General features: G+C 37.8%; 1 protein-coding gene across 3 annotated transcripts in view; it reads left to right on the top strand.

Annotated features, from left to right (window-relative positions):
* The window catches only part of XRN1 (5'-3' exoribonuclease 1), a 223,618-nt gene that overhangs the window by 131,032 nt on the left and 78,027 nt on the right, over positions 1 to 14,559 (top strand). For all 3 annotated transcript variants that reach the window (XM_006869856.1, XM_006869855.1, XM_006869854.1), the window contains exons 23-25: positions 2,791 to 2,889; positions 4,871 to 4,986; positions 5,461 to 5,607. In XM_006869856.1, the coding sequence (XP_006869918.1) occupies positions 2,791 to 2,889; positions 4,871 to 4,986; positions 5,461 to 5,607 (362 nt within the window). The remainder of the gene's footprint in view (positions 1 to 2,790; positions 2,890 to 4,870; positions 4,987 to 5,460; positions 5,608 to 14,559) is intronic.

Here is a 14,559-nt window from a genome sequence, read left to right as displayed (position 1 = left end):
ACTGATTGCTGGAGAAGGATATCATATTTGGTAGGGTGGAGGGTCAGAGAAAAAGAGGAAGACCCCAACGAGATGGATTGGCCAAGTGGCAGCATCGATGGACTCAAGCGTGGCAATGGTAGTAAGGTTGGCCTAGGATCGGGCAGTGTTTCGTTCTGTTGTGTATAAGGTTGCTATGGCTTGGTACCTACTCAATAGCACCTAACAAACAACAATGTTTACTCAAAAGACTAAGAAACAAAGACACCCCAGTAACAATGAGCACATGTATCACCCAGCTCTTGACCCCTTACTCCATTGCCTACTAAAAGAAACCAGGACTCCTCACTGAAATAGAAATGATTAATCCATGGCTGGGGCAGAGTTGATACAAGAATAACCTGGAATATCTTGTTATACCAGAAAGTAAGAAAGTACTCACATTAATGATGAGAACATGTCACATAAATACAGGAACCAGGTTGAAAGGACAGTTCAGGCACCAAAGTAAATACAGTGATAGGGAGTCTGGTAGCTCAGTGGCTCAGTACTCCCTTGCTGACTGTAAAGGTGGGCAGTTCAAACCCATCAGCTGCTCTTAGGGAGAAGGATGTAGCAGTCCACTTCTGTAAAGGTGTATTATCTTTGAAACTCTGTGGTGGGGCAGTTCTTCTACTGTGTCCTGTAGTTGCTAAGAGTTTGAATCAACTTGACTGTAATAGACTAATGGGGTTAATGAATTATAAACCATTGGGGGAAGGTAGGAATTCATGATTCCTTAGTGACAATAAATAGATAAGAAGGGAAAGGAAGCGCTCTTACTTAACAATAACATATTGAGGGTCAATGTGGAGAGAATGCTGGAGTTGGAAAACCATCATTTTGTAGCCAGTTTATAATAAAGATCAAATCAGGGAAGAATCAGTGAAAACTAAATCTAGGGGGGAATTTTGGTCAGCAACAGTATATTGGCAGTGTTGGAAAGTGTCTTCCTAAAGTGTCTTCCTATACACTGGTGTGGTGGCGTAGGATAAGTACCAGACAGCTAACCTCAAGATCAACAGTTCAAACCCTCCAGGCAATCTGCGAAAACCCTACACCAGATCACAAGGAGTCAGAACCGACTTGATGGCACTTACAACAACATCCATATACAATGTTTATATTAGCTCCATTGAGGAAAAAAAAACACAAAACTATAGTGAAGAAATTAAGCAATATTTTGACTGTACAATCAAAGGTAGTATCAGACAAGTGAACATTGTGTGCTTCCAGATGTGTACTCTGAAGAGGACACTACAATCATTTATATGGTATTCCAGATGAGAATGTATAACATTAATCTAATTACAGGAAGCTTCAGACAAACACAAAGTAGGATTTTTTTTTTTTTTAAGAGAGGAGTGACTTGTGTTGTTTAATCCAAATATGGTTAAGTGCCATCGAGTCCACTCCTTCCAATTTGCTACCCTGTATAGGTTTTCCACGGAGTGACTGGTGGTTTTAAACCACTGACTTGCAGTTATTATCCTACAGTGCCATACCAAGACTCCAATCCATTCTTATCAATGGAGAAAAGATTGAAGTTGTCAAGGACTTCATTCTTCTTGGATCAACTATCAACACTCGCGGAAGCAGCAGTCAAGAGATCAGACGACGTATTGCATTGGGCAAATCTGCTTCACAGGAACTTTTTAAAGTATTGAAGAGCAGAGATGTCAGCTTGAGGACTAAGGTGCACCTGACCCAGGCCATGGTGTTTTCAATAGCCTCATATGGATGCGAAAGCTGGACAGTGAATAAGGAAGATCGTAGAAGAATTGATGCCTTTGAGTTGTGGTGTTGAAGAATACTGAAAGTGCCATGGACTGCCAAAAGAACCAATAGATCTGTTTTGGAAGAAGTGCAGCCAGAGTGCTCCTTGGAGGCCAGGATGGCTAAGTTTTGTCTCTCATATTTTGGACATATTGTCCGGAGGAAACAGTAGCTGGAGAAGGATGTCATGCTGGGTAAGGTGGAGGGTCAGAGAAAAAGAGGAAGACCCCTAACGAGATGGATTGGCCAGGTGGCATCATTGATGGACTAGAGTGTGGCAGTGGTAGTGAGGTTGGCCCAGGATTGGACATTGTTTCGTTCTGCTGTGCATGGGGTCGCTATGAGTCGGTTCTGACTCGATGGCACCTGACAACAACAACAAAATGACATGGCCAATATCTGCAATAAAGACTGTATCCTATACTAGAAGGAGAAAGGAATTCTATAAACAAAGGGTATTATCAACTGAAAACATTAAAATATGGACAGTATATTACAAGTATTGTATCAATGTAAATTTATGTAATTAGTAACTATACTATGGTTCTGTAATAGAATAGTCTTCTTAGGCAGTATACAGAAGTATATAGGGATGAAGGACATGATGTGTATAACATACAGTCCTATGATTTAGAAAAATTTATGGTTATATTATTATACAGAGTGCATATGTTAAAGTGAATGGGTTAAAATATTAATAGGTGAATCAGGGTAAATGCTGTTGTCTTGTTCTTGATACTATTTTTGTTTTTATTAGTTTGAAAATATTTGCTGATTAAAAAGTTAAAAGAATGATGAGTAGCTAGCTATTAAAGCAAAGATACAGTGTCTCAGATTTATTTTATCATTCATATCCACTTATAATTTCATTAGAATTCCACTATCCATCTTTATTGTCACACTGTATTTCAGAAATAATAAGCACTGTTTAAATGAGAAGAAATACAAATGCAGTGTAATGAACAAGACTAAAATATACTCTTTTTTTCTCTCCAGGTTCAAGATTCAGGTGATGTGATTACAGAAGGTAGGATTCGTGTGGTTTTCAGCATTCCGTGTGAACCCAATCTTGATGCTTTAATACAGAACCAGCATGTGAGTACAGCCGTTCATATTGTTTCATTTATTAAGTAGGTTCAATAATTTTTTTAAATGTTAGAAGTATATTTTTATTATTTTCTTTGAATTTATAGTTCAATAGGACAATCCAGTATATGACATGATAGTTGGATTCTTTGTCCCCTACTAAGTGCTAGTTGTTGTTGTTAAGTGTCATCAAGTCAGTTCAGACTCATAACAACCCTGTGTAAGGTTTCTGAGGAAAGACTAGGGTGCTAGTAGTCCGTGCCAATTATTGTAACTGAATGTGCCCCTCTCTGGTGGTGGTGGTGGTTGTTGTTAGGTGCCATCGAGTTGGTACTGACTCAGACGAGCTTATGCACAGCAGAACGAAATGCTGCCCGATCTTGGGCCAACTTCACTACTGTTGCCATGCTTGAGTCCATTGATGCTGCCACTTGGCCAGTCCATCTCATTGGGGTTTTCATCTTTTTCTCTGACCTTCCAACTTACCAAACATGATATCCTTCTTCAGTAACTGGTCTCTCCTGACAATATGTACAAAGTATGAGAGACGAAATTTGGCCATCTTGGCCTCCAAGGAACACTCTGGCTACACTTCTTCCAAAATAGATCTGTCCCTGGTGGTAGTGGTGGTTATGTGCCGTGAAATCAGTTCCAACTCATAGCAATCCTGTATAGGGTTTCCAAACAGTATAAATCTTTACAGGAGCAGAAAGTCACATCTTTCTACCATGGACTGCCTAGTGGATTTAAACTGCTTTCCTATGGTTAGCAGCCCTATTTGTAACCGATTATGCTAACAGGGCTCCTTCAATATTTCCCAAGACATTCCCAGATGCTTATTAGAAAGAGTAAAGGTAACTGCCTATAATTAAGAATTATTAAAATATACTTAGTTTATCTATTTTATTTCTAAATCTGTTGATGATCTTGATGAAAAAAACTATGTTTCATTTTTTCCTAATATAGTTACAAACTTTAATAGTCACTTTATATTCCAGGCCACAAAACAAAGAAGTGGCCCATTTTGGAAAACATTGTTGACATCATCAAAGAAATAAAGATTGCCAATTTAATTACTTGCCAATTTCTGGAAATTTGATAATTTGTTGGTGTTAAAATGTATTCGTGTATTCATGTAAAATAAATATGTATTTTTGTTATGTACATTGTTAGCAGTGTATATGGGAGCTTACCTTAGTTGTTATTAGATTTGTGAGATGACTTTCGAGTTAAAGAGCTATGATCTGTTACTTTTTTAATTTATATGATTAGACAGTTTCCATGGTCTCTTCCCTTATGTATACAAATTATGATTATATGCTACTGTGTTTTGAGCATATTCATACCTGTTATTTTTAAATGATAGTTGTTAAGTGCTGTTGAATCAATCATGACTCATAACAACCCTGTACAGGGTTGCCAAGGAGCAGATGGTGGTTTTGAACCACCGACCTTGTAGTTCTCGGTCCAATGCTTATCATATAGTGCTAAGTATTAGATAAAATGAATTATTACTTATGTCAATATATAAGGGACTCTTAATTTTGTTTAGTAGCACCTATTTTGATGGCATACTTTTGTTTTAATTCAGTCGAATAGTTATTGAAAATTCATCTTGTGGCAGGTACTGTGTTAGTCTCTGCTTAGAATGTGAAAATTAGTTTATAAAACAAACAAACAAAAACTCTTGCCTATGGAGTTTTCCTAAACATAGTACTTACATTAAATTATTGAGACGGTTTCATAAACTGTATATTTCCTCCCTCTTTGGAATTCATCCTTGGGAATTCTGTTCTTTAAGGAGAAAAAGAGGAGCAGAAAATTTCTGCGTTTAAACGAAAGGGAAATGGATCACTTGCTTTTGAGAATCTTTGCATTTCCACAGTCCAATGGTTAGTGATGTGTTGATTCTCTCCACATTTTAAGGAAAAGAAACAGCATATAATGCCCTTATGTTCCTATAACTGATCTTTTTGTTTTTATATTTAAGAAATATTCTATAAAGTACAACCCAGGATATGTGTTGGCAAGTCGCCTTGGAGTGAGTGGATACCTTGTTTCAAGGTTTACAGGAAGTATTTTTATTGGAAGAGGATCTAGGAGAAAGTAAGTTTGCACTAGAGAAATGTATTTAAAGTGGCAGAAAAATTAAATGATACCGATAAAATGGTTAATATTTCAGTTTTATTTTTCTCATTAATTTCTGTGAATTTTCTTTTTAAATTGTACATAGATATCTCTGGTGGTGATCTTTATCTGAATTACAAATGTTTTAGATGCTTGGAAAGTTTTTTGTAGAGCTAACAAATTGAACCTTGAAAAAAGGTATCAGAGGATGTGTGTGAATCAAAATACTGTATTTCCCTGCATTTATTATTTTATTTTCCACTCTCATTATATAGTTTATAATCTTTGTTATCTTGGGTTTTGAGGTCTTTCCTCAAGTTTTTCAGGTACAAAAACATAACATCTAAAATAGAGAACAACAATCAAAGCTAACCTTTTCTAAGGATTGAAAACATAACTTTTCCTAGACCAAAATTTTAAAACTTCTTGTGTATATGTGTGGTTTGCACTCAGCCCTCATGGAGACCATAAAGCAAATGTTGGTTTGAATCTCAAATTCAACAAAAAAAATGAGGAGGTTCCTGGATATACCAAGAAAGTTGGAAGTGAATGGATGTATTCATCTGCAGCAGAACAACTTCTTGCTGAGTACTTAGAGAGGTAAGTGCTTATAAGGATCCTGTTGTTCTTGTTTGTTGTTAAGTGCCGTTGAGTCAATTCCGATTCATAGTGACCCTGTGTACAGTTTCTGAGGAGCAGCGGGTGAGCTTGAACTGCAGACTTCGCGATTCAAATCGACTTTGAAGTCCAGTACATAAACCCACAGTACCATACCAGGACTCCAGATATCTAAAAACATAGGACTGTAATAACTTTATTTATTTTGCCTTGCCTTTTAGAAGTAAAATGTTTTCTTTAGTAAAATATGGCATGTTGTTAATAAACGTTATTTTGTATTTTGGAGTCAAAGTCACAGTTATTAGCTAAAATAGAGTAGAAAATACTGCATTTATATTATTATGTAAGATGGTGGTGGTTATGTGCTGTGGAGTCAGCCCCAACTCACAGCAACCCTGTATAGGGTTCCTGAGGCTATAATCTTTACGGGAGCAGAAAACCTCATCTCTCCTGTGGAGTGGCTGAGAGATTTGAACTGCTGACCTTGTAGTTAACAGACCATGTAACCTACTGTGCTAGAAACTTAAGAAAATTGACTACCTTTTGATTTAAAATTTCCTTAAATTACTGTCAAAAGTTATTCAGTATTCTACGTGTCTGTGTCAGTAGTAAGAGGACTGGAGTGGATAAACAAAACAGCTGTTGACATAGTGGATTTTCATGTTTTATAATCCCAACTAGACCAAAACTTACTTTGCTGAAATGGGCTATAAATTCAACAAGTCTCAACTCCTCATTATTAAAAACGAGAAAACTAAGTACCAGAGTTAATTGAGTTATTCAGTTGTGAAGATTTGCAGGAAATATTTTTGTTTCTGATTCACAATTGAATATTCTTTCCATTATTCCTTTGGTTTGGTTTCTAACCTTTTCATGTTTGTGGATCCTATTGGAGAATGCTTCATATTTCACTAAATTATCATACTTAGTTTTATTTTAGTGGATTTTCAACACAACGTAACCCTAGATTTCCTACTATTGAAAAAGCTTTAACTATCTTCTGTATACCCCGGTATACATATACAAATATTTCCTTTCTCCCCTCATCTCTCACTATTGCTTCATTCCAGTTTTAGATTAAATTCATATTGAAGGTTTACAACTATTAATGTAAATGCTGTTCACAGCTGGACCTCATAGTATGTTATAATTACATTTTTTCCTTGTACTTCTTTTTTCCCTGCTTTGTTCTTCTTTTAATTATTATTACTTGCTTATTTTTATATGTTTCCAAAATGAATTTAGTGCTAAATTATGTTCCATCACTTGAAAACTGTATAGTCAAACAATCATCAGATAGTCTCGCAGTTTCATTTTCCTCTTGGAGACTTTCTTCATAAACCAGCTGTTGCTCCTGCTTCAGGTAGATCTAACTGTTCTCTAGGCCTGTGGCATAGATCTCATTGTGGTATTTTCCTTTACTGTCATCCTGTGGCTACCGTTCGTCTGTCAGTTTGTTGTGCTGCAGTGACTTGTGTGTTGATATGAAACTGGAAGCTACTCCACTGGTATTTTGAATACCACATGGTGTACAGGGTCACACATTGTGTACAGATTTCAGTGAAGCTTACAGAGTAAAACAGACTAGCAAGAATGAGAGGCAGCATGTCTGCCCTTGTCTACGGGGCTGGACGCCCTATTTTGCAAAATCGAATAAAGAAAACCTCACTCTCACTTTAAAAAAAAAAAAAAAAAAAAGGAATGAGAGGCATACCACTTGTGAATGGCTAGCCCTTGAAAACCTTATAAATAGCAGCAGGACAATGTCTGATGTATTGCTAGAAAATGAGCCCCTCATATTGGTGTTTGTTTTGTGATGTGCTGTGGAGTCGGTTCCCACTCATAGCGACCCTGTACAGGGTTTCCGAGGCTGTAAATCTTTATGGGAGCAGAAAGCTTCATCTTTCAACAGCGGAGCTGCTGGCAGTCATATTGGAAGGCACTCAAAATACAACTGGGGAAGAGCTGCCTCCTCAAAAAGTAGAGTTGACTTTAATGGCGTGAATGGAGTAAAGCTTTTGGGGCCTTTATTTGTTGAAGGGCATAACTCATAATGAGAAGAACCAGTTGCAACCATCCATTAATAATCAGAATGTGCAAAGTATTGAGTTTAGGAAAACTAGAAGTTGTCAAAAAGATGGAACAAATAAAGATCAATATTTTAACAGTGATGCATACTCAACCTTGGAAAAAGAGAACTGTGTGATACAGGGATCAAGGCATAGTTTGAAGAGGGGAAATAATACTAAGATGCTAGACCATCTTATGTATATTAGTTTCCCTTGCCTACTATGGTAAAATGGACACTTGAGTTGGATAGAAAGGAATGATCACAGAAAGCTTGTAAGCCCGTCTTCAGCATATAACTGATTGGAACACCTCAACAGAGTTCTAGAACTTGCGCAGTGAAATAGGCCTCCTGTGGAGCCTTTGCAGTATACAGGACCTTAGATGGAATCCTGAGCCCCATCCAGAACCTTCTGAAGTAGGCCATTCCCGCTAGAACGGACAAGCAGACCAGCCTAGAACAGCTAGAGCAGCAGAAGATACATCTTCAAAGAAAGATAACCAGGAAAAACCCAAAACAAAAATAACAGTATGACTGGCTACTACAAGAAAAATCAAGTTGTTCCCCAGGAAGCCATGAAGGCAAACAATCAAGTCCCTTCAGGACAAACCCCCTCTAAGACTGAAACTCAAAGGGAACACACAAACAAGCATATAAGCTTGCTGGCTACCACATTGCTCTACTGGTGAGTGGAAGAAGGGGAAAGGCAGCAATGAAGAAATGAGCGGAGTTCAACCATGTTCCACAGACTCCCGTTGATCTGGAGATGAGAAACAGAAGAGGAAGGGCTGGTTGATCCAATGTGTGGTGAGACCTGGGGACACCTGAGCCCATGGACAAGGACATAGCCACAGAGGGCTAAAGTTGAGAGTGAAGCATCCTGCTGATATGAAGTGAAAGGAGATGCACAAGAACACCCAAAGTTGCAGATAGTACCCATTTGACCTAGCCTTGATGACTTGATAATCAGAACTCGACCAGAAGAAGATTCAAAAAAAGAACAAAACAATTTTTGATAAAGGAAATGAGGGTAAATTGCTACAATTTGATGAACTTGACCTAAAGCTCATGGAGTAACTCCAAATACCAACAGAGAGGGATAGAGTCTTCACATCAGTGCTATCCCCTCTGTACACAGGGTAGATAGGGATGGGCAACTTAGACATTGGCTACTTAAAATGGGGTGATAAAGGAATGAAGTGACTGGCTTACAAGGTCAAGGGGGAGTTTAGTTTAATAGTGTGTAGGGAAAAAAGAGTCCCCACTGAATAGTTTTCATCTTGTCTAGATGGGTCTGGTAAAAAGAGATGGGCATAAGATTCTTATGATTCAGTAGTGAGTAATTGTTATGACTAATTGCAACTGTCACAGTAGTAAAGGTAGAAGTTTTGTAACAAAAGCAGGAGAGTAGTTAATCTTACAGTCCAGAAACAAAGAACTCTAGGACTATCAATGGAGACGAGCACAAGCAGAATGTGAGACCTTATCCAGAGAAGCAGTGACACCAGAGATGGAGGCAGAGATGGGGATATGGAGAGAGGAAGCTGCTAGATTCATGGGACGAGAGGGACTAATAGATGGCGGCCAGGAGACAGACTTGCAGAATGTGCCCTTTGGTGGTTTATATTATTATATATGCCAGAGTATTTGAAAAAAAAAAAAGTTAAAGTGAATAGAGATAAATACTGTTAACTAATGATACATGAAGGGTATTATAATCATTGTAATGAAACAAGGTGTATGATTTGTTGAATGTAAAACTGATGATCTGCCCTGTAAATGTTCACTCAATCCACAATAAAAACTTAAAAAAAAAAAGTTATTAAGTTCCATCAGCAAATCTGTATATTTGAAAGTATTTTTCTGTATTTATAAAACATGATATGAAATTCATTTGACTTAAAAAAAATCAGTATCCTAGGTATAAGTGAACTTAAGTGGACTGCTGTTAAAATTTTTAATCAGACAATCATATAGTTACTATGACAAATTAAAGAGGACTGGTGTCGTATTCATAGTCAAAAAGAGCATTTCAATATCTGTCTTGAAGTACAGTGCTTGTCTATGATAGGAAAATATCCATTGCTTACAAGTATGATCAGTTAATAAAGCTTTTGTTCAAATTTATGCACCAGCCACTAACAACAAAGATTATGAAATTGTAGAATCCGGTCGGAATCAACTCAGTGGCACTTAACAACAACAATAACAACTTCTTCGGTCTGAAAATGACCAAGCGTTCAATCAAGATGCATTGATAATTGCTGGTGGTTGGATAGGAAAGTTGGAAATTAACAGGAATATCAGTAATTGGAAAACATGACATTAGTGATAAAAATGATGCTAGAGATGGCATGATTGAATTTGGAAAACTAATGACTTGTGCATAGCAAATATCTTTTTTAGACAACATAAACATGAGATGCACTTGGGATTTAACAACAATATACGGACCTCACCAGATGGCCTACACAGGTCTCAAATTCACTACATCTGTGGGAAAAGACCATGGAAAAGCTCGATATCATCAGCCAAAACAAGGCCAGATGCCAACAATGGAACAGATCATCAGTTGCTCCTATGCAAGCTCAGGCTGAAACTGAGAAAATTAAATCAAGTCCATGAGATCCAAAATATGACCTTAAACATATCCCATCTGAATATAGAGACAGTCTCAAAAAGAGATTTGATGCATCAACACTAATAACCGAAGATCAGAAGAGTTGTGGGATGACATCAAAAACATAATACAGGAAGAAAACAGAAGGTCACTAAAAAGACAGAAAAGAAAAGGCCAAATGGATATCAAAACAGACTCTGAAACTTGCTCTCCAGCATAGAGATGCTAAAGCGAATGGAAGAAATGAGGAAGCCAAAAAACTGTACAGAAATTTTCAAAGGGTGGCTTGGAAGACATAAGAATTATAATGAAATGTGTAAAGACCTGGAATTAGAAAACCTAAAGGGAAAAAAACACAGTAATTCTCATGATGAAAGAGCTTAAAAAAATTTCAAGCTTAGATTTGAAATTTTGAAGGATTCTGTGGGCAAAATATCGAATGACACAAGAAGCATCAAAAGAAGATAGAATATACAGAATCACTGTACCAAAAAGAATTAGTTAGTGTTCAGTCATTTCAATAGATACCATGTAATCTAGACCCAGTGGTACTGAAGGAAGAAGTCCAACCTGCACTGAAAGCATTGGTAAAAAAAAAAAACAAGACTCTTAAGAATTGACAGTGTTTCTCTGCTATTCATAAGGTTTTCAGTGACTAAATATTTGGAAGTACTTCATTACTCCTTCTTCCTAGTCTGTCTTCGTCTGGAAGCTCATCTGAAACCTTTCCACCATGGTTAGTATTTAAAATACCGGTGGCATAGCTTTCAGAATCACAGCAACTCACAAGCCACCATAGTATGACAAATTGACAAGACCTTTTTAAAGTGTTGAAGAGCAAAGATGCCAGTCTGAGGACTAAGACTGAGGAAAATGCCCAAGACATTGGTATTTTCAAGAACCTCATATGCATGCGAAAGCTGGACAGTGAATAAGGAAGACTGTAAAAATATTGATGCTTGTGAGTTACGGGGGGAGAATATTTAAAGTACCTTGGGCTGCCAAAAGAACCGATAGATCCATTTTGGAAGAAGTGCAGCCAGAGGGCTCCTTGGAGGCCAAGATGGCCAAACATCGTCTCTCATACTTCTGACATGTTGTCAGGAGGGACCAGTTGCTGGAAAAGGATATCATGTTTGGTAAGGTGGAGGGTCAGTGAAAAAGAGGAAGATCCCCCCAATGAGATGGATTGGCCAAGTGGCAGCATCGATGGACTCAAACGTGGCAACAGTAGTGAGGTTGGCTCAGGATTGGGCAGTGTTTCGTTCTGCTGTGCATAAATTCGCTGTAAGTTGCTACCAACTTGATGACACCTAACAACAACAAGAATTGACAGAATACTAGTTGAAATGTTTCAACAAAGAGATGCAGCACTGGAGGCACTCATCCATCTATGACACAAAATTTGGAGCACAGCTTTTTTGTCAGCAAATTGTAAGAGATCATTATTTATGCCCCTTGCAAAGAAAGGCGACCCAATGGAATGCAGAAATCATTTAAAATATTATTAATATCACCTGCAAGTAATGTTTTGCTGAAAGGAGCTAAAAAATATTTGCAGCAGTGCATTGACAGGGAGCTGCCAGAAATTCTAGTCAGATTCACAAGAGGATGTGGAACTACGTATATCATTGATGATGTCAGATGGGTCTTAGCTGAAACCATAGAACACCATAAAAATGTTTACTTGTCCTTTATTGACTATGCAAAGATAGTCAACAGTGTGGATCATAACAGACTTTGGGTATAATTGGGCAGAATGGGCATTCTGGAACCCATGAAGAGCCTGTACATGAGAACAAGAGGCAGTCATTAGAACAGAACAAGGGGATTCTTCTTCTTCTTGTTATGCCGTCGAGTAAGTTGTGACTCAGCAACCCTGTATAAGGTTTCCAAGGAGCATCTGGTGGATATGAACCACAGACCTTGGAGTTACCAACTCAGTGCTCATCCTTCAGCACCACACCAGGACATTTAGCATACTAAATGGTTTAAAATCAGGAAAGGTGTGCACCAGAGTTGTATCCTTTCACCATACTTACTCAGTCTGTAGCTAAGTAAATAATCCGAGGGGCTGGATTATATGAAAAAGAACATGGCATCAGGATTGGAGGAATACTCATTAAAAACCTGCAATATGCAGATTACACAGCCTTGCTTGCTGGAAGTGAAAAGGATGTAAAATACTTATCTGATAAAGACCAAGGAAGAGCCTTCAGTATTGAATAGACATCAATATAAAGAAAATGAAAATCCTTACAACTGGACAAATAAATAACATCATGATAAACAGAGAAAAGACTGAAGTTGTGAAGGGTGTCATTTTACTTAAATTCACAATCAATGCTCATGGAAGCAGCAATCAAGAAATCAAATGACATACTGTATTAGGCAAATCTGCTGTAAAAGACTTCTTGAAAGTGTTAGAGCAAAGATGTCACTTTGCGAACTAAGGTGTGCCTGACCCAAGCCATGGTATTTTCAGATGCCTCTTATGCATATGAAAGTTGGATAGTGGATAAGGAAGACTGTAGAAGAATTTATGGATTTGAATTTGTATTGTTGACAAAGAATATTGAAAGTACCTTGGACACAGTTGTTGTTGTTAAGTGCCGTCGAGTTGGTTCCGACCCATAGCGACCCTGTACAGGGTTTCTGAGGGTGTAAATCTTTACGGGAGTAGAAAGCCTCATCTTTCTCCCGCAGAACAGCTGGTAGTTTCGGTTCACAGCCCAATTCGTAACCACTACGCTACCAGAGCTCCTTTAACAAACAAATCTGTGTTGGAAGATGTACAACCGGGAAGCTCCTTAAAAGCAAGGATGGTAAGACTTTGTCTCTCATTCTTTGGACAAGCTGTCAGGATGAATCATTCCCGGAGTGAGGACATCATGCTTCGAAAAGTGGGGGACAGTGAAAAAGAGGAAGACCCCCCCCCCAAGGAAATGAATTGGCACAGTGGCTCAAACATAACAGTTGTGAGGATTGCACAGGACTGGGCAGTGTTTTATCCCTATGAGTTAGAACTAACTACGGCACGTAACGATAGCAGCAGCATCCTATGCGGTCTCACCACTCTTCTATATAAAATGATTTTATTTTGTACTCTTTCTGGGATCTGTCTCCATTTTGATACAGCACTTACTCCAGTACCTTCCTGAAAAGGCTTATATGCCAGGTAATGTCTTTATTCTTTTGCTCTGTAATTGATATCTTGACTTGATACAGTATCCTATATTAGGCGTTATTTTCCCTCAGAATTTTTAAAGCATTGCTCTAATCTTTTATTTCCAGTACTGCTGTTGAAAAGTCCTTTGCTATTCTGATTCTGACTCTTTGAACATCATCTGATTTCATTTTTTAAAATCATTTTAAGATTTTCCCTTTACCGTATGTGATCATGTGTGCCTTGGTATGAAATTTTCCCCTTCCTTTTGTTATTTGGCTCTTTCATTCTTGAAACAAATGCCCTTCCTTTTTGAGAAACTGCCTCATGTTATTTCTTTGATAATATCTTACTATTTTCTTTTTCTAAGATTCTAATTAGTTAAAATATTGGATTAATTCTCCAGTTTACTTTTCTCATTCATTTCCTATATTGTTATGTATTTCTGTGCTACAAGTAGTCCCCAATTTATGACAGATTCCATACAAATGACTCCATCATAAGTCACATCTGGCTTAGGTCAAATACCTCTTTTTTTCCATTATATTGCCTTTTATAATCTGTATCTTTATAAATCCTATCTTTATTTGTTTTTGTGGTTTGGCATGAGAATGATAACATCCACAAATTATGTACTACAACACTGTATGGTATAGTACATATCATTAAGGATAAGATGTACCAAAAAAAAAAAAAAATGACATTCTTAACTATTTGTTGTTGTTGTTAGGTTCCATCGAATTGGTATCGACTCATAGCGACCCTATGCACAACAGAATGAAACACTGCCTGATCATGGGCAAACCTCACACTTTTTGCCATGCTTGAGCCCATTTATGCTGCCACTTTGCCATTCCATCTCGCTGGGGGTCTTCCTTTTTTTCTCTGACCCTCCAGTGACTGCTCCCTCCTGACAACATGTCCAAAGTATGAGAGACGAAGTTTGGTCTCCAAGGAGCACTCTGGCTGCACTTCTTCCAAAATGGATCTGTTGGTTCTTTTGGCAGCCCATGGCACTTTCAATATTCTCCTCCAACACCATAACTCAAAAGCTTCAAGTCTTCTATGGTCTTCCTTATT

The sequence above is a fragment of the Chrysochloris asiatica genome, unplaced genomic scaffold (assembly GCF_000296735.1).
Source record: "Chrysochloris asiatica unplaced genomic scaffold, ChrAsi1.0 scaffold00136, whole genome shotgun sequence".
NCBI classification, from domain to species: domain Eukaryota; kingdom Metazoa; phylum Chordata; class Mammalia; order Afrosoricida; family Chrysochloridae; genus Chrysochloris; species Chrysochloris asiatica.
This window is presented reverse-complemented; position numbering and strand designations above follow the sequence as displayed.